The sequence below is a fragment of the Agelaius phoeniceus genome, chromosome 17 (genome assembly GCF_051311805.1).
Source record: "Agelaius phoeniceus isolate bAgePho1 chromosome 17, bAgePho1.hap1, whole genome shotgun sequence".
In the NCBI taxonomy this organism is placed as follows: Eukaryota; Metazoa; Chordata; class Aves; order Passeriformes; family Icteridae; genus Agelaius; species Agelaius phoeniceus.
This window is the reverse complement of record NC_135281.1, coordinates 1,324,779-1,342,825: the sequence shown is the minus strand read 5'-3', so window position 1 is coordinate 1,342,825 and position 18,047 is coordinate 1,324,779. Positions and strand designations below refer to the sequence as shown.

Sequence of the window (18,047 nt, the reverse complement as noted above, 5' to 3'; positions counted from 1 at the left end):
CAGTCCTCCTTGTGCCATCTGGTAACACCACCCTTGCTCAGAGCATCCTGCCCTGGGATTCAGCAGCCTGCTCCCAAAAAGCTCAGGTGTCCAGCTCCTTATCCTGTGTCCAGATCTCCTGCAGGGAGGCCAGGGCTGCACGCACCTTGTGCCCTCCATGTACCAGAACTTTTCCAAGCCCAGGCTGGGCAGGAGAGCACTGCCTGGGAGAGATACTCCCAAAGGTCAGGACAGAACAACTGCCCTCTGTCTCCCACCTGTTTCCTGTCTTCTTTGTATTGCTTTTGTTTCCCTGTTTGTGACTAAATTAGAGAGCTGGCTTCAGGGCCCATGGTTGTGCTGGGGGAAGGCACACAGGACCCTGGCATTGGTGCTCTTGCAGGGGCTGCAGGGCTGTGCTTAGGAGGAAGGACAAAGTGCCTAAGTGCCTGCACCCTCCAAGGGCTGGCTCACTGTGGGACGAGTTTCCACGGCTTCTGGGAAAGTCGTGTATCTTCCTCCTCCTTCTCCTCCTCGGTGTGCCATGATCCCGGGCTCTGTGTGGGCAGGCAGTTTCTGTTGCACTCCTTTTGGCTGTCATGGCCTTCTCTCCTGTGTGGGGAAGCAGCAGCGGTGGGAAGGCGAAGGGAGCTCACACCAGGCCAGGAGCCATGGCTGGGCCGGGGCTGAAGCACCACTGCGGCCCCTTGCTAATCCCCTCGGCCTGAGCTGACCCCACACGGCCTTTGGGAGGGACTGCTATCATTCCCTTCAGATTTTCTCCTTCTTTTTGACCTAGATTTCACGTTCCAGAAATAGCTTTCTCTGACATACAAGCAGGAAAGGGATTAGAGGGAGAGCGTGTGTGTGTGTATGTGTGTGTGCCAGGGAAAGATTTCTGTTGCATGCTCCATCAGTGTTTGCAGAGGAAAAAAGGGCACGCACACACGTTCTGTGATGTATTCATGTGTCTGTGGGACAAAAAGAAATTCATGACAGCTGTTTCTGTCCACATTTGTCAATTCAATTTTCACCTCTGATCTTTGCCTTGTTATTATGGAAACTCCAGCACCGCCCTGTGCCCAGCCAGCGCTCCCTTTTCCCCCGGAAGCCACGGCCACAGCCCCGCTCTCGGCTCCACCCCCAACCCAAACCATCCCTGTCTTTATGTGCCCGGTGCTCTTTGCTGCCAGGTTTCAGCACTCCCACAGGCAGCACCAAGGGCTGTGAGCCCCTGCCTGCTGCAAGCACGTGGCTGGCACACAGAACCAGCTGCAGTGGGTTTGAGCCCACAGAAATGCCCAGGTCCCCAGGAAGGGGGGGCTGCAGCCACGCTGTGGGATGCTGTGCTGGCACAGACGGGAGGTGAGCACGGCTCCAAGGTCCTGGCCCAGCCTGCCTTCTCCCAGCAGGGATCATCTACAAAGGAGTAGAAACAAAGGCAGCTGCCAGCATTTCCCTTTGCTGACATGGTCAGAAAGACAAGTCCTTCTTGTTGCTTGCTTTTATCAGCTTTGATAGCAGGAAAGGGAGTTGGTGCTGTCCTCGTGGGAGGGGAGAAGCCAAAGCACCAAGGGGTGCCTCAGCTCACTCAGAGCCTCTGGGAGGGCAGCACCAGGAGTCCGTGCACAGTGCTGTGCTCTGCCCGTGAGGAGAGCTGGCTGGAGGGCAGTGTGTCAGGCACACAGACTCCTGAGGTCTCTCCTCAGGCCAAGGGGCCTGGTGGCATCCCCACGTGCTGGCCATCCTTGTGACCCAGGTGAGCAGAGAGCTGCCCTGACACCACACAGTCACAGGTGCCCCTTTGTGTCCCCTCTGTTGGTGATGCTCAGCCCCTCTGACAAGGCTTGTGCCATCTCTGGGGAAGTCCCTGCAGCAGCCAAGGACAGCCTTAGCTGAGACAGACACACATGTGCCAGGAGAGCAGGGCCGGGTGGGGTTGAGTGAGGCTCTGCAAACAGCCTGGAGCATTTTCAGGATGTCAGACAGTGCAGGCAAATGAGGGTTTCTTTGTGTATGTCTTGGTTTGGGTTGTTTTCTTCTCCTTCACACTTTCCCATTATCTTTTCCATCTACTGAGCCATGACCTGGGTATTTCTGAAGGTTCAGGAAGAGACTGGCAGTTCAGAGCTATGTGGGAGACCCTGAACTGAAAACAAGTTTCCTTTTTTCCTTGGTAGGCAGCAGAGTGGGGAGGCCCTAGGCTGAAGGTCCCAAGGCTCAGGACTGACTCTGACCAAATTTTCCTTCAGCCCCATTGTGCTGCTGCTTCCAAGAGCGGAAGCAGCAAATCCGTAGCGATTCTGTTGCTGAACGCCGAGGGCGGCGGCGGCTCGGTCCTGCCTGCGGAGCCGGCAGCGCTTGAGCTCAGCGCGCTGTTTCCCACGGCGCTTTGATCGCTCCTTGCTGCACACCAGCCCCTCTCCGAGTGCTGGGAGCCCAGCGAGCCATCAATAAATCCCAGCACCGAGGAGTGATGGTAGCAGCGAGGGGCCAGGGCAGGACACGTTCTGCTGGCAGGGGCCACGCGGCAGCACCGGGGCTCGCACGGCCCGGCCCTGCCCAGGGCCCAGCACCGCCAGTGCCCGCACCCACTGCCCGTCTCGTTCAGACGCCACACAGAGCGACTCCGGCCTCGCAGAGCTGTCCCGGGCTCATGAGCTCCATGTGTCAGGGCAGGATCTGAGGGATAGAGCTGGATGCTCCTGCAGCACCCAGCGTGGCTGTGCCCGGGGCGCAGAGCCGGGTGGCTCTGCCCAGCAGGTTCTTCCTGCAGCCCGCACGCTGTGGCAGCCCTGCTCCCCTCCACACCTCTATCCTCCATTAGCCCTGCTTTGGCAGCCCCAGGGGAGGCTCAAAGCACAGCCCCAACACACCGCCCGCACCCGCTGAGCTTCCGATCCCTCTCCCCACGCCCAGCGGGGAAGAACTCCACCAGCAAATCTAGGACCAGGGGAAAACACCCACAAAGGAAACCTCCTTGTCCCACTTGTTCATTTTCCATGTGTTTCCCTCTGCACAGGAGGGTTCCTCTCGGCGATGCTGCAGGAGGTGCGTGGCGGCAGCGCTGCGCCCCTGCACCTCCGCCCACGGGGGTCCCACCGCGCCCGCTCCGCGGCTGGAGCGGGGAAAACGGGAGGGCTCCTTCAGCCAAACCCGCGTTTGCGCGTGGGTGGGACCGCGGCCGCGCTGGGGAAGATGTCACCGAGACAAGGAGACAAAGCTCCCGCGTGGGGTGGGAGCGGCGCCCGCTTTGTTCAGCAGCGCTAGGCTCCCCCCGCGGCAGCGGCGCTGAGGTAGCGGTCGCCGCCGCCCGTGTCCCCTCTCGGTACTGTCGGGGGTCCCGCCGCGTGTCCGGCGGGGCGGAGGGACCCGCGCGGCCGTGGGAGCGCGGCGGGGCGGGCGCGGGGCGGTGCCGTGCCCGGGCGCGGGGCGGTGCCGGGGCGGTCCCGGGGCGGGGCGGCCGTTTAATGCGCGGCCCCGCCCGGGCGCGCGGCCGGAGCGGCGGGCGGGCGCGGTGAGTGCGGCGGCGGCTCCGCGCGTCTCCTCCCTTCTCCAGCGGCGGCCGTACGAGCAGCCGGAGCGGCCCCGGACCGCGAGCGGCCCCGCTGGCGGCTCGTCCTCCTCTTCCTCCCCTCCGCGGGACCCAGACCGGGCCGAGCGCCCTCGCCCCGCGCCCCCCCCGTCTCTCTGGTCCCCTCCGCCCCTCTTTGTGTCTCCCATGGCTTTGTGTCTGGAGCTCCTCAGGCAATGTGAGTGACCGCGCGAGCGGGGCGCCGAGCCGGGCCCTGCATGGCTGCGGGCGGGGGTGCCGCCCCCTCCCTCCCTCCTTCCCTCGCTGCTGCCGCTGCTCCGCCGCTTGCCGGGCCCGCCGCCCCTTCCGCTTCCCACGCGCGTCCCGGGCCTCCGTGGGAGCGCCGGGGCCGCCCCGCTCGGTTCCGGGCCGGGCTGGGCTCCGGGGGCCGCTCCATCCTCCTCCTCCTCCCCCGCATGCCGCCTGCGCCGCGGGAGCCGGGCCGGGCGGGGGTGGGCGCTGCCCGCTGCCAGCCCCGCTGGAGCCGTCCCCGGGGGCCGCGCGGGGTCAGGCCGGTGCCCGGCCCGGGGCTTCGGGCCCTTCCGGAGGCTCTGGGTGCCGCAGGGAGGGAAGCGGCGCTTCACGAAATGGGTTCCCCGCCGGGGGACACGGGCCCTTTCTTTGGAGAGGCGTTCGGATTCTTCCTCCCCTGGAGAAGAAAAGCGAATTGTCTGGGCGAGGCACGGAGCTGAAGGCTGACATTTCGCAGCGCAGCGAGCTGGCACCTCCCGCCCAGAGCTGGCTCTGAAAAGTCTCTTTTTTTAGCCTGGGAGAACAGGTCCTGGCTGAAGGTACCTGGTGTGGCAGCCCAGGCTCGCCCTGTGCAGGAGTTGAGGCTGAACCCCTGGGGATTTAACTGCAGGTGCAACCCGGCTTTAGTGTGCCTTGCAGGACGGTGAGGATGTTGCGGTTGGTTGTGAGCAGTCAGTGGATGTAGCTCTTAATTTCTACTCCAGGCTTGATAAAGAGGCTCAAAAAGGAGGATTGTTTGCAGGATGCTGTTGGTAGTGCTAATATCACTTATTCTGCCAAGACCTTGACCCCAGGGTGGGCAGGAAATGTCTTTGAGATGAGAATGGAATTAGGACCTCTGAATCCTAGGCTGTAGCTTGTCACTTGGGAGAGGAAAAGAAGAAAAGAGAGGAAAAAAAAAACCCACAGCATGTGGCATTGAATCCTAAAATAAATTCCAATCATGTGGGATGATAACAAGCCAGATTGCCAAGTCGTGTAAGTTGGCAGACTTGATTCCAGAGGGTCCAAATTACTTTGCTGGTAATTGCTCTTCCAACAGGCATTTGGTGCTATGAAGTTACATGTGCTTGAAGGCATGGAGAAAGCTGTAACTATTGATCAAATTCAGTCTCTTTGGCTTTCAGATAAGTATTGATGTGTGTTTGCGCCCAGATACTTGGAGGAGGGTTATCTGCAGAATTTGTCTGTTGTTGGCAGGTGTGGAAAACCTAAAACCTCATCTTTAAGGTGCAAATGCCGAACTGCCGCATGCTAATTTTGCATCTAGCTTGCTACTTCGTCCCACTTCTGTCATGGCAGTGTAACTTTGGGGTGCAGCTGAGGACCCCAGGATCTGGGGAAGTGCTGGAGTGTAACTACTATGCACTATGCCAGCCTGGAAAAGACAAGGAGACCCTGGGTAGCAAAGGTGATAAGGGAAGAACTTGGTTTCTGTGAAGTGTGGGTTGTCTGTCTGTACAGTCCAGTGGGATCAGCAAAGCACAGTGTGCTGGGAGCCCCACAGGTCCCTGTAGCCAGTGTCACAGCACATGTTGTCAGCTTGCTTTGCTCACAGCTCTGTATGTCAGTGGTTGGGTGCTTGATCTGTGTGTGGTGTGCAGTTTGGGTTTGTGGACACTTCTGACTGCTCAGCTCGAGGTTATTCTGCTGCCCCAGCTGATGCACGGGAGACCTGCTGCTCTGTGAGCATGTTCCCAGCCGTGTGTGCTGCCAGAGCAAGAGAGATGTGAAAGCTTTCATGGATAACTAATGACAGCCGGGCATTTACAAACAGCTGGGTGTCAGGTCCTGTCTCCTGTATGGATTTTCTTGTTGTTTGAGCCCAGACTGGGATGGTCTGGAGTGAGCTAGTCACTGGATTGTGTGAAAGTCACCGTGACACTTTAATTTTTCTCATAACCCACTTCATGCCCACCTGCAGAGCTGTGGTACAGCAGGGCCTGGTTGTGCCTCTTCAGCTGATACTCTTGCTCTGTGCAACCTGCACAACAGCCTCAAATATTTTTAATGGATTGAAGAGGCATAATTGGATTCAGAGCAGTGCAAGTTACAGGGACATATGTGAGTTGGAAGGATTAAGGCTGTGCAGGCGGGTGGCCTTGTTCAAGAAAAATCCCCTGTAATTTCTGCAGTGAAAAGTTGTCAGTGTGTTTTCTATCAGAGCAGATTTAAAAGGGAGGGGAGCAGTGCTAAGTATGATTGCTGTTCGCTGTGAAAGGCGATTAGAGTTCAGGCGTTGGATAAAGTTCTGTGAGAGCTGCAGTTGGGAATGGTGAATTTGGGTCTCTCCAAAAGCGCTCATGGAAAAATGAGTTTCTTTCCCTTCTCTCCTGGTCTCCCACATAGACAGAAGAAGTGGGGTGCAGAATGACACCAGGGTTTAACATAAGCTGCCTTTAAACAGGCAAAAGTTAAACTATTTGCAGATGGGCCAGTTTAGGAGAGGAGAAAATATTCAGAAATTCTGTCCACTTCAATTTATCTTGCAGAATTAATTAATTGCTGGCCCTTTGGTGCAGATCGGTGCATTAAGTACCAACCTTCTGTCCCCTGGAGAAGCAAGAGGAAACAACTTCTGCTCTGCTAGGGTCTGGCTGGTGAATGCAAAAGGCACCATTGAAAAGTATTTGTAATTTTCACTGAAAACAGCGAGGTAAGTGCTCAGATCCATCTGCCCACATGAGTCTGGTCTCTAATTAAATAAATGGGCAGCATTAGGTAGGCCAGTCCCAGTGTTGACATAGCTCAATGTGGCTGCTGATCTGCTGTCACAGAAGGTGACAAGCATTGCTGAGGGAGTTAATGGTCCCCCAGGTCTGGAGACTGCTCCATTTCTGTAGAGGACAGGGCTGTGGGTTATGCACTGCCAGGCCTCTTCCCAAATTTCTGTACATCTAAGAAAGCAGCTGAGTTCTGATTCTCTCCTCCTTCCTTCCTCCTTAGCCTTGCAGTGTGAATTGCCAGTAAAGGCAGAGGGGCACATGCACCTGCTGGCACACAGGCAGGGTGCTTGATGCCTGCACAGGTGCTGCAGCATCCCCTGAACAGACTGTGCATGCAGAACTGGGTTATCCCCTCTGCTCTGCATGGTCTAGGGGGGTGCAGTTTCTCAGTTTCTCTGGGAACACCAAGAACATGAAACCAGTCTCTAAGGGGACTCACCCGAGCCAGGCTGTAGCTTGGTGCATCAGACAGCAGTACTTGAAAAGGAATGTGCATAAGTTTTAAACCTTAGCACTAGTATTTACATCAAGGGTGTGTTGACAGTCAGTCTTGTGTATCCCATTTAGTGCTCTTCATTCAGACATCCAGGTTTCACTGCAGTGAAAATCTTTTCACTGTGGTGGCATCTTTTCTGAACCTAGTTCCAAGAGATCAAAGCTTAAGCTGCTGTTTTGTCTCTTCAGTTTGAAGTTTGACCAAGAAACTTGAGTGGTGAATGTTTCAAAGGTAAATTCTTACCTGTGGTGCTGGTCTGTCAGAGCTGGAATTGAAGTGGAGATCAGAAGTTGCTTATGCTTTTCTGCTGATGCACTGTCATAGTGCAACGTGATGTTTGATGAAAGCTGAAAGCTATTTAAGAGTTCATAAAAGGGAATTTTTATTACAAGTTCTTTTCATAAGATTAGTCTAACTTCTAAGTATTATTTGTCCTGTTTTGTTTCTGTTCTGGGAGTGGTTAAGATCTACCTGAACAGGGCCCAGCCAGGCATCTGCTGCATGCAGGAGGGATCTCCAAGCCTAAACTTCATACCCAGAGTGGGCATATCTAGAGCTGCATTGAATTAGAAGTTCAAATTCAGAGGTTGAAGTGTAAATGCTGCATCCCTCTTAGGCCTTACACATAAGCCAGCTACCTGTATCTGAAGCCAGAGAAGGTGTCCCAAAGGCTGCTGTGGGGTTGTCCCTGAGGGAGTGCCTGGACCCTGCTGCAGGCCCTCGTTAGGAGCTGTGTCTGTGCTTGGCTGCCAGCCTGGTCAGTGCTGCTCTGTGGAGAACAATGTGTGCAGGACAGGTCCTGGGCCCTGCCAGGGCTCTCAGGTCACTGCAGTGGCTGCTTTGTTGGGAGCCCTCCTTTCCCTTGTTTGAACCCTGAGGCTTTTCAGTCCCTCAGCATGCCCCAAACATTTCTGTGCAGGAACTCTTCCAGGCTTTGGTGTGCTCCGTTGAGCAGCTGCCAGTCTGAGCTGCCCCTCCAGCAGCAGGCCCAGACTGGGAATTCTGGCCTCTCAGCACAGCAAGCTCCCTGGCAGTGCAGGACTGCTGTAATGCCCAGCCTTGTACTGCCTGGGCTGGTGCTTTCCTGGGGAGAAGGTGGCTCTGGGGAGATGGATGCTGGTGGAATGGAGCTGGAAGACTTCTCCCAGTGCCTGAAACAGTGTTTAGTCTGATCCCTTGGAAGTATGAGGGTGTTGGGACAGTGCTTGCACCTTCTGAGCTCCTGGTTCTGGACAAAGCAGCTACTTTATTTCCAACGTATTGGGTTTCAGTGATGCTTAGGTTTGCAGCGTGCCAAGCGCCAGGCCTTGAGCAGGGAATCCTGGATGCTGGGAAGCAGAGCCCTGCTCACCAGCAGCCTGTTGCCTTGGCCACGGTGCTGCTGCTGTTGGCCTTTGTTCTTGGCACAGGTTCAGTGTCAGCGTTGCTGTCACCCTGCAATCTTCTCGCTGCTGCACGACCAGCAGTGTGGTGCCACACATTAACTTTTATCGCTGCTCCTTTGAGGGCCCTGCTGGAGATGAGTGCTGCAGAGCACCCAGGTGCTGAGGAGACGCTGCCAGTGCAGCCCTCCAGGCCCTGCTCCCTCCCAGGAGCTCTTCTCACATGAGTCAAGCACTGAACCAGGCTGGCTGGGGGAATCAGGGCTTTGGGGAGGGCAGCCAAAAGGCCTGATGGAGCTGTGGCTGCTGTCACCATGCCTGGGTGGCTGCTGCTGTGGCTGCTGCTCGCTGTCTCAGCCATGTGAGGCTTTGCTGGACACACAGCTCTGACAGTCACACGTTCCCTCTGACACACTGGGGCCCTGTGTGCGCCCCAGCCAGAAGAGATCCCTGCCTTTTGGGTGTTCATCTGTGGATGCTTTAATTCCTCTTTGTAGTGCATCAGGACTGATGAAATGTGCAGGTTAAGAGATAAAAGGAAGAACATCTTGAGTGGTGTCCTCAGGGCAGCGACCAGCCTCTGCTCCCAGGCAGCCTGCAACAGGATGAGAGGACACTGTCCTTAAGCTGTTTAGGTTGGACATTAGGAGGAATTTCTTCACAGACAGGGTGGTCAGGCACTGGCCCAGGGACATGGTGGAGTCCCCTTCCCTGGAAGTGTCCAGGGAAGGACTGGATGTGGCACTGGGTGCTCTGGGGCGGTGACAAGGTGAGGACAGATCACAGGTTAGACCCAGTGGTCTCAGAGGTGTTTTCCAGCCCAAGTGATTCAGTGACAGCAGGAGCCGCCTGGGCCCCGGGAGCTGGAGCTGGGAGCTGCCCGGTGCCTGCTGGCGAGACGGGCCCAGGGCGGATTTCGCACGGGGGCGGTGTGCTGCTCCGGGGGCCGCAGCGGGAGCGGCCGGGCCAGCCCGGGGCGCTGCGGGCCGGGGGTGGGGGATTGATCCCGGAGCCGGGGGGGAGATCCCGGGCCGGGGGGGGGCGGTCCCAGGGCCGGGGGGTCCCGCTCGGCCCCGGCCCCGGGCGCTGCCTGCCCTGCCCTGGCCGCCGCCGGGCGCGCTTTGCGGCCGCCGCGCTTTGCAGCAGGGCCGTAGGGCGAGCTGAGCGCCGGCCGGGCCGGGCCGGGCCGCTGCTGAGGCGCTGCCCGCGGGGCCGGGGCCGGGCCGGGCCGGGTGAGCTCCGAGTGCCGCTCCGAGAGTGCGCAGGGACACAGCCCCGTTGTCCAGGGAAGGGAATGGGGCACCCGGCGCAGCCTGGAGAGGAGGCAGCTCAGGAGGCTCAGCCGTGGTTTAGTTGACAGGATGATGTTCGGTCACAGGTTGGACTCGGTCTCAGAGGAGGCGGCTCAGGGCGCTCAGTCCTGGTTTAGGTGGCAGGATGATGTTTGGTCACAGGTTGGACTCAGTCTCAGGGGTCTTTTCCAATCTCATTGATTCTGTACCTGCGTGCTCTCCAAGGGGATGGAGGCGCTGTTCTTTCCCCCGGGACCGCAGTGCCCGGCTGGCACTGTGTGCAGTGCCCAGCACACTGGGCTGGCTGCCCTGCGCTCACTGTGGCACAGCAAAGCAGAGCCCAGGCTGAGGAGGCTGCTTGAATGGAGCAGAAGCAGGCCAGCCATCGCTGTTGGTGGCAGCAGTAACTTTGAAGCACTGTTTGCCTGCTCCTGGCAGTGCTATTTGTGCACTTACCTTTGATTTATATTTTTTTGAACGGCTCTGAATATCTTGGGTGTTGGGGGAGGCAGCTCTAAAAATAACTTTAGAGGCTGGTTATTTCCAAAGCCATTTTTTCTGCCTCTGCCTGTTTCTTTCCCTACTGTAGCTGATGCTTTTTCTACTGCTGCAAGGCCTGGTTCACAGAGAAAATCATGTTTTCTGCTCTGTGCTAGTTCTTGCTCTGTTAGCAAACATGCTCTGGGTGTGGGTGATGGTGTGTGCAGGCAGCAGGTGCATGTGATTGCAGATCTGGGTGAAGGAGCTGGTAAAGCAGGAACACAGGGTCCAGAATATACTAAAACATGAACACAAACCTTTTGAAGGGTCTCTGCTGTTTGGAAATTGGAGCCACTCAGGTGCAGCTCTGCAGAAGCCGTGTGCCAAAAGCTGTGCTTGAACCAGCTGTGTTCAGAGGTGACAGTGGCTTGAGGAAGTGCCATTGTCCCATTTCTCAGCCGTGTGCCACAGGATGGCTCATTTTTAATGGTGAATCCCAGCAAGAACCCCAGTCACTGTTAGTGCCTTACCTCAGGTTCTGCTGCTGCATGTGAAATAACCTCACCTGACAGATGCAGGGGCTGGTACAAGGGTTATGTACAAAGACTCACTTGAATGGGTTAGGACCAAAAAATGCTTCTGCAGAGGTTGAGGGCACCTGTTAAATCTAATTTATCCTAATTCTTATGGTGCTTTTCAGCATCTTTTTTTTTTTTCTAAGGCAACTCAGTTTTGGGCAGCTGTGCCTCTTATCACAGAGCAGCTGCCAAGCAGATTGCTGCCCTGCCTCCTCATGCCATGGGGGTGCCAGGACCAGGGACCTGTGTGCTCTGCCTGCCCTGGCAGCATTGCATGCCTCGCTTTCCCATGGAATTGCAGGAGAGGAGCACAACAGGGCTGCTCCCAGGAGCTGTGGGAGGCAGCGTTTCTCGTGCAGGTTTAACCTCCAGTGTGTGCAGAGTTGCTGTGCTTCAGTGGCTTTGTTGGCTGCTGCTCTCCTTGCTCCAGGTGCCCTGACTTTGTGCTGTGCCTCACACCTTCAATCTTCCTTTCTTGGGAAGTTTGTGCTCAGCTTGTTCCCTCCTGCTGCAGTTTTTGACTTGGTTGAGAAAACAAAAATCCGGTGAGTGTACGGCACGTCACTGGTGTTTAATGGGCTGAATGCATAGCCACAGTGGAGGTGCCTCAGGCTGAGAGCCTGGCTGTGGAACACTCCAAGCAGCTGCTCTCCCTGGGGAGTTCCTGGAGCTGTGTGTTGCTTCTGGGCACTCTGGAGCAATGGAGCAGCTGTCTCATCTGTGGGACTGCAGCAAGTGCTTCCTGACCAACCTGCGCCGTAGGATGGGAAGCGCGGATCAACTGGAGTCGGACTTGGCACTGTCATGGTGCTGCTGGCTCTGGCTGAGATGGCTCCTGTGTGTCTCTCATTTGGAGGTTGAAAATAAATCAGAATAGATATTTAGAGGGTCCAGATCTTGTTCATGTCATCCATTCCAAACCCGGAGTGTGCTTCATCCCTGAGGGTGGAGCCTTTGCTGGCTGAGTCACTGTGCATTGGCGGCCTGGGCTTGGATTCTTTTGTGTGTGCCCCCGCACACGTGTGTGTGCTAATTGTGGAGGCTGAAAGGCACCTCAGCTTGGGTGCTCTCCTCGAGCTCAAGGGCTGAGCAGCCTCCTGAATGTGTGAGCAGGCTCCAGGGGAGAGGAGAACTTGACAGAGGGGAGATGAAAAGTGATCTCTTGGATCCAGGCGTTCTGTGGATCTGGGAATGCAGCTAGTGGTATCATGGGTTTCCTGGTTTAGAAGGGATTTCACATACAGATATGGTTTGGGATTCACCTAGCAAGCTAAAAGCAAGCTTTTTATTGTTACAACCATGTCTTTTTTATAACAGCTTCTCTTATTTCTGCTCATTACTATGGTTCCAGCCACAAAAGAGCTTTCTTGTTCTAATTGGCCTCCTCCTGTTTCAATTCAGTTGTGTTGCTGTGTCACCATGGAGACAGTCGTGATGTCACAAGATGTGGCATCACTGAGAAGTGGCTGGGAGGCAGTGGCTCATGTTCCCCCTCACCCCATCCATCCCAGTAATCAATAGCTGGAGCAGAAAGCAGAACAGCTCAATAGACTTCAGGGAAGATATGGAGCTTTGAAATGAGCCTGAATTACAGCTGTGATTTTAAGGCTGTTACCAGAGCGGTGGTGGCAGAAAAGATCTCATATACTCTCCTTCTCAAAACTGTCTCCATCTCCTCGTGTGTTGTTGACCTCACTTAAGTTAATGCCAGCAAGTCCCAAATGTTCAGCAGTTGCTGTGCTGTGGGCTCTGTTGTCAAATGCTTGTGGTGCTAAAAACCCAGGCCCCCACTGGGTCACATCCTGGGCATGGTGCTGCTGGGCTGGGGGACAGGTACACCGAGCTGTGTCAGCTCTGACATCAGTCAGAAAAGCTGGTGTTTCACCAGGGTGTGACTTGGAAGAGCTTTTTTGGGGCCTCCTGCCTTTCCAGCACTCCTGAGACAGCTGTCTCCTCTGTGGAAAGCACCAGTGGCGTGAGCTGGGTGATGAGACCAGGAGAGCCAGTACGGTCTGTGTGAACTCAGCAGAGGCAGGGATTAGCAGAGAACTGGGCTTATTTCATGGCTTAATTCTACTCTGCCAAAACCAGGGGAACTTCCTGTTTCCTGAAATACCATGATTTGTCACCAAAACACTGTGAGGATATATTCTGCCCTGTACAGTCTTTGCTGTGCATTTGTCTCCAGCTTTATCTTGTTTTAACTGTTTTGTAAGGAGTCTGGTTGAGAGCATGGCACGGTGTACTCAATCCTCTGCCTTGAACTGTAATAGCCTACTCAAATATTAACTAACTTCCTCCTGATTAATGGGAGGCAGGCTGGTGTCAGTGCCTGGCCTGGCAAGCAGGGAGCTGATGCTTTCCAGTTATTTCTTGGTTTTGTTAGAGGGCTTTGTCATACAAAGAAGCACAACACACAGAAGCTTGTTACCTGTAACTGTTCTGTTTGTAATGTTTGATATTGGGGGATGGACAAGCAGATTTCCTCTGTTTGTGGGGTGTCTCTGAGTGAGATTGGGGTGCTGTGTGCTGGTCCCACTGCTCAGCAGGGACCTGTGCATGGCACCTGCACAGTTTGGCTGGGGCTGCTCCAGGTTGTCATCTCTCAGGGTTGACACTTCCTTGGCAAGTGTATCAGCTCCCTTGAGCTTTGCTTGCTTTAAGCAACCTTGTATTCAGGCAAAAAGGACAAAACTTTGTGTAATGTGGAAGCTCAAACGCGTTGACTTCTTCAGCGTGAGAGAAATTTTTGGCTGTTTTCCTGAAAAGATCAGAACTGTTTTCCAGCAGTTCTGCTGACAGACTCATCCTTTTTTCTTTTCCTAGTTTTTCTTCTGGGTTGCTGGGTCTTCAGGATGAAAGGCTACAACAGCTCTTAGCATGAAGACAAAGGTTTTTTTTTTACCTTGTCTGTTCCCCTGAAACATTTGATACATGTCCTGTTTAGGGGAAAAATGACTGAAAGGCCAATTGCATTTGAATCATATTAATTTATACTGCTGCTGTTTTTAAAGTAGCTGCTGTCTGGCTAAAGATGCTAAAATCTGCTTTTTAACCAGCACTGCTTAGAAAAACAGAGGGCAGGAGATGTTTTCATTCTCTCCTGACACTGGTCACATCTGTCCTGGTGGCTGCAAGGCCATTCCAAGGCTACTTGACTCTGACTTCCAGCACTCAGGTTCCTGTAGAGGAGAAAATAACAGCATGAAGGTCTGGGATTGACATTGTTTATGGCTGCAGTGGGCAGACAGAGGCTGTTCAGGAAAGGAGTTAAAAACTCACCTACAAACTGCATGCTTTGTAGGTTTAGCTATATTGTAGCATGTTTAACATTTTCAGTGTGTGCATGTTTAACATTTTCAGCCACAGGGAAGGGTGATGAAGTTTCCCTTAATACAGCAAAACAACTACTTCCCAAGTATTTGGAGATTTCCATGAAAGGCTATGAGTAGGTTGCTTCCTGGAAGAGTAGGTTGATTCTGTCCTTACTCATGGGCTTGTCTAAATAGTTAACTCATCAAATTCCTTTATTGCATGAATAAGTCACTGGGAAATGGTTTATTCTCTCAGAATAGGACTGTGTGGAGTTCCTTATCCCCCAGATTTGAGCCCTAGAGGATTAGCTGTTATCTGCTTTTCCTTGCAGGGCTGCACAGACCCCCCTGGGCTGCAGTGCAAGGGTTTTACCCTTGCAAATGCATTGGGTGATGTCCTTTCCCCTGTGCCAACCCCCTTCTCTCAGGACCTGCAGGTTCCTCAAACCCCTCAGGTGAGCTCAGTTGGCCTCTGAAAAAGGAAAAGAAGGAAAACCTGAGGTGCCAACCAAGGCAGGCTGAATGCTTGAGGATGGGAACAGAATCATAAAACCTAATATTCTGCAAATTAATGTGGTGTTCTGCTGAGTTCTCTGAACTTCAGACCAGTGTTCAAACAACTTTTAAAATGTCTTTGTAGAAGAGGGTCACCTACAGGGTGGTAAATAGTGTCCAGGCTTAAAAGGGAAGAGTGAGTGGACACTGACAGTGTTTACAGAATAACTGCAAAAATATCCAAGATACAGGGAAATAGTGTTCTTGCCTGAAAGATAAATTAGTGAAAATTGCTACAAGTCTCTCTGGGCATCTCCCCAGCACTGAAGTTTCCTTCATTCCTGCAGCAGGAGCTGGTTCAGGGTTGTGACACTGAGTGCTTGTTCAGATTGCAAGTCAAGAGATTGCTTGTCTCCAGGTCCTGGCTTGCAGAAGCATCAAATTGTTGTGTGTGATCTCTGATAAAGGCTGTGTAACCAGAGCTGCCTGATCCTGTTGCAGCCATGGCCTTGTGTACTCATATACAGGTGATGGCTCCTGCAAGCATCACCCAGAGATGGAGGTTAACAAATATGGGTTTGTGCTCAAAGCAAACAGAAGGAGAGGCTGCAGAGCAGGCAGATGAGTAGAAAAGTGAAGTTACTGAATGTGGTGAAGCCTCAGGTTCCCATCTGGACCAGCTGCCACACAGAGCAGGATTTTTCCCTTGGTGTCCCTTTGCCTCTTGGTAACTGGTCAGTGAAGGTAAAAGAGAAGAGAATCCTTCCTGCTGCTTTGGAGAGAAATGCATTTGCTTTTTCATTGTCTGTGCTTCTCTAAGCCCTCAGCAGAAGGAAGATAGCTCAGTGAGCCAAGGTACCTGTGCCTGAGCTCTGTGTACTGCTGGGGCAAGCCCAGAAGGCAAGGGTGGCACATGGTTGCTCTTCAGTCTTAAAGATCTCCTTGTCCAGCCAGGCTGTGAATCACTTGTGTGTCAGTAATATTTGCATATTTTAGGCAGACTTGCTGCACTGTGTGTTGTGCAACACTGTGAGAAACTTTGGAGCTTGGAGGGAAGCAGAGCTGGCAGTGCTGTCAGACACCTCTGTGCTCCTGGTGCTGAAAGCTGAGCTGACAGTTTAACTCTCTTTGGGCTGACGGGTGCTTAATCCTCTTGGCAGGATTGCCAGAAACTTGGGCATGGCTGGTAAACTGGGAAGCCTGCACACCTGGCCACAGGGACAGGGCAGCCTGGGCTAGTGGAAGGTGTGTGGGACTGGATGACCTTCTGGGTTCCTTCCAGCCAGAGCTTCCTGGGATTCTCAGTAAACTCCAGAAGCCATAACCCCGTGCCCAGGTTTTCCAAGTCCTTTGAGGTTTTCCTGGAGAGGGGATGGATTCAGGAGGAGGCTGGTCTGTCCTGGTTTGGGAATACCTGTGTGTGCTGTGCTGCACCGTGGGCACACCTGAGCTCAGCTGTTCTGCACATTCTCTCTGTGCACTTGGCTTCAGGTTACCAGCAGATTTCTTTATTTGAAGGGGTCATGGCTGCTGTTCAATTGGCCTCTTGTGCTGAGGTTCTCTGAGCCATCCATTTGCATCACAGCTGATTCCTGCCAGACCTGGCCCTGCTCTTGGACCATGGTGCTTCTGGCTGCCTGGATTTGGAGCTGGCCTTGTGTAACACGTCGAGGTCCAGTGCACAGGCTTGGAAGGCTGCCAGTGGAGTTCTCTTGCTGGCAAGCACTGACTGTAGTTCTGAACTCTTGGTTGCTGTTTTCCTCCATCTCTAAGTGGGGAAGGTCAGAGTTGGGGTTTTCAAGTAGCTACAGTCAGAATTGTAGGAAGGAAATAGTCCAGCACAGAGCTGCTGAAGGGGGAACTCTGCATGTTCTGTAGTGGAACTTGTGCATATGGCAACTCTGGTCTCTGCACAGTTTCTGCATGTTCCAGTAACTAAAAACTGAAGGTATAACTCATTTTTCCTCTTGCAGGTGAGATTTATTAATAAAACTTCTTAGCTGGCTTTATGGTGAACTCTCACTGGTAAGACAAGCAAGTGAATTTCCTTAGTAAGGAGTTTCTGCTTGGGAGGTCTGATTTTTCTAGTATTGATAAAGCATAGTGCTTAACACCTCTGAACTGCTGCCTGATATCCTGTTAGGCACCAAGGCATGAAAATCTGGGCCCATGTTCTCCTATGGGAAATGACTCTTCAAGTGCTGTGGTTCCAGCTCTGCACGTGCTCCTCAGAGTGCAGCTGCTTTACTGTGTGTGCTGGTGTTGTGGTTGTTTCTGGTCTTGAGGGGCAGCAGGTGCTTGTTGCTCACCTTGGTGGGCTGCACAGAGATCCCCACAGTACTTACTGGCTGGAAGGGGAGCAGGGATGGGTCATCTTAATGGAGGGAAACCTACACTTAATAGTGGTTTGGGGATTTTTGTGGTGCGCTCTCTCTCCAGAGTTTCAGGTTGAGCCTACTTGTTTGTTCAGTTTGTCTTCTTGTTCCCTGGTACCTTCAGGGAGCCAGCAGGTCAACATCCCTCATCCAGGGGGATCCCAGTGGGACATGGCAGGACAAAGTCTGACTGAAACCTGCCACAGCCAGGCTGAGAGCTTCCACACTGCAGAAGCAATTATTGTTCCTTGGCATTGCTCTTTGCACTTTATGGCTCTTACACCTAACAGTAACTAAGGATTGTTCTGACCCTTACAGAGAACATATGGTGAATGGGGAAATCTAAATAACTTGAGGGTTTTGAAACTCCTGGCATCTGGTGTGCAAGAACCAAAGCCTAAAGCACAATGCTTCATTCTGGCAGGGGCTGCTGAATCAAACCATAAAGCAGTTCTCTGCTTAGATTCCTGAGAGCATTATTTCTCTGATAACAGCCTGGATGAGGAAGTGCAGGATCATTTGCTCACAAGAGCCCCTCTCTAGCTTTAGGAAGTGCTGTTGTGCCTTCCTCTGTGTTCAGAGTGCTCCATGTATTGAGGAGGTAGGGCACAGGTGTCCTGTGATGCAGCTGAAGGAAGAAAAGGCAGCCTGCTAAGGCAAGGCTTCCAGCCATCATGTGAATTCAGACCCTGTTAAAATTTCTTCTAAATCATGTTTGTGCTACAAAATCACAGCAGAAGTGAGCAAAGAGAAAGCTCAGACTGAAGTCTGTAAGACAATTCCAGAGTGCTGTTAGTTTAAAAGGGGGTACTTAGTGTCCAGTCCATTCTTGGCCACTCCCAGAAATGCTGTGTGCATATCTGTGCCTGCAGAACTGGCATGCACTGGTGCTCCTGTGGGAGATTTACCAGCTTGGCCAAAACTCCCAGCAGAGTTGTATTGAGATGTTTCCTTCAGCCCTGCCATAGCACTGAACTGTGTCCCTGAGTTCTGAACAGGGAGCTCTTCTGAAACACTCCAGCTGAACAGTCCTGGGGAAGACTCTGTTGTGCCAGGCACATGTCCTGCCAGACAGCAGCCTGAGAGGCTGTGCTGGATTTGGGA

The 18,047-nt window shown here is 53.6% G+C and overlaps 1 protein-coding gene across 9 annotated transcripts in view; it reads left to right on the top strand.

Annotated features, from left to right (window-relative positions):
- Positions 1-18,047, top strand: part of DLGAP4 (DLG associated protein 4) — a 156,122-nt gene that overhangs the window by 113,372 nt on the left and 24,703 nt on the right. The window contains exon 1 of one of the 9 annotated variants that reach the window (XM_077187365.1): positions 3,503-3,731. The exons of the other annotated variants lie outside the window; for them this stretch is intronic. Coding sequence (XP_077043480.1) covers positions 3,701-3,731 — 31 coding nt within the window. The 5' untranslated portion in view covers positions 3,503-3,700. Of the gene's footprint in view, positions 1-3,502; positions 3,732-18,047 lie in introns of those variants that run through there. 9 annotated transcript variants of the gene reach the window in all.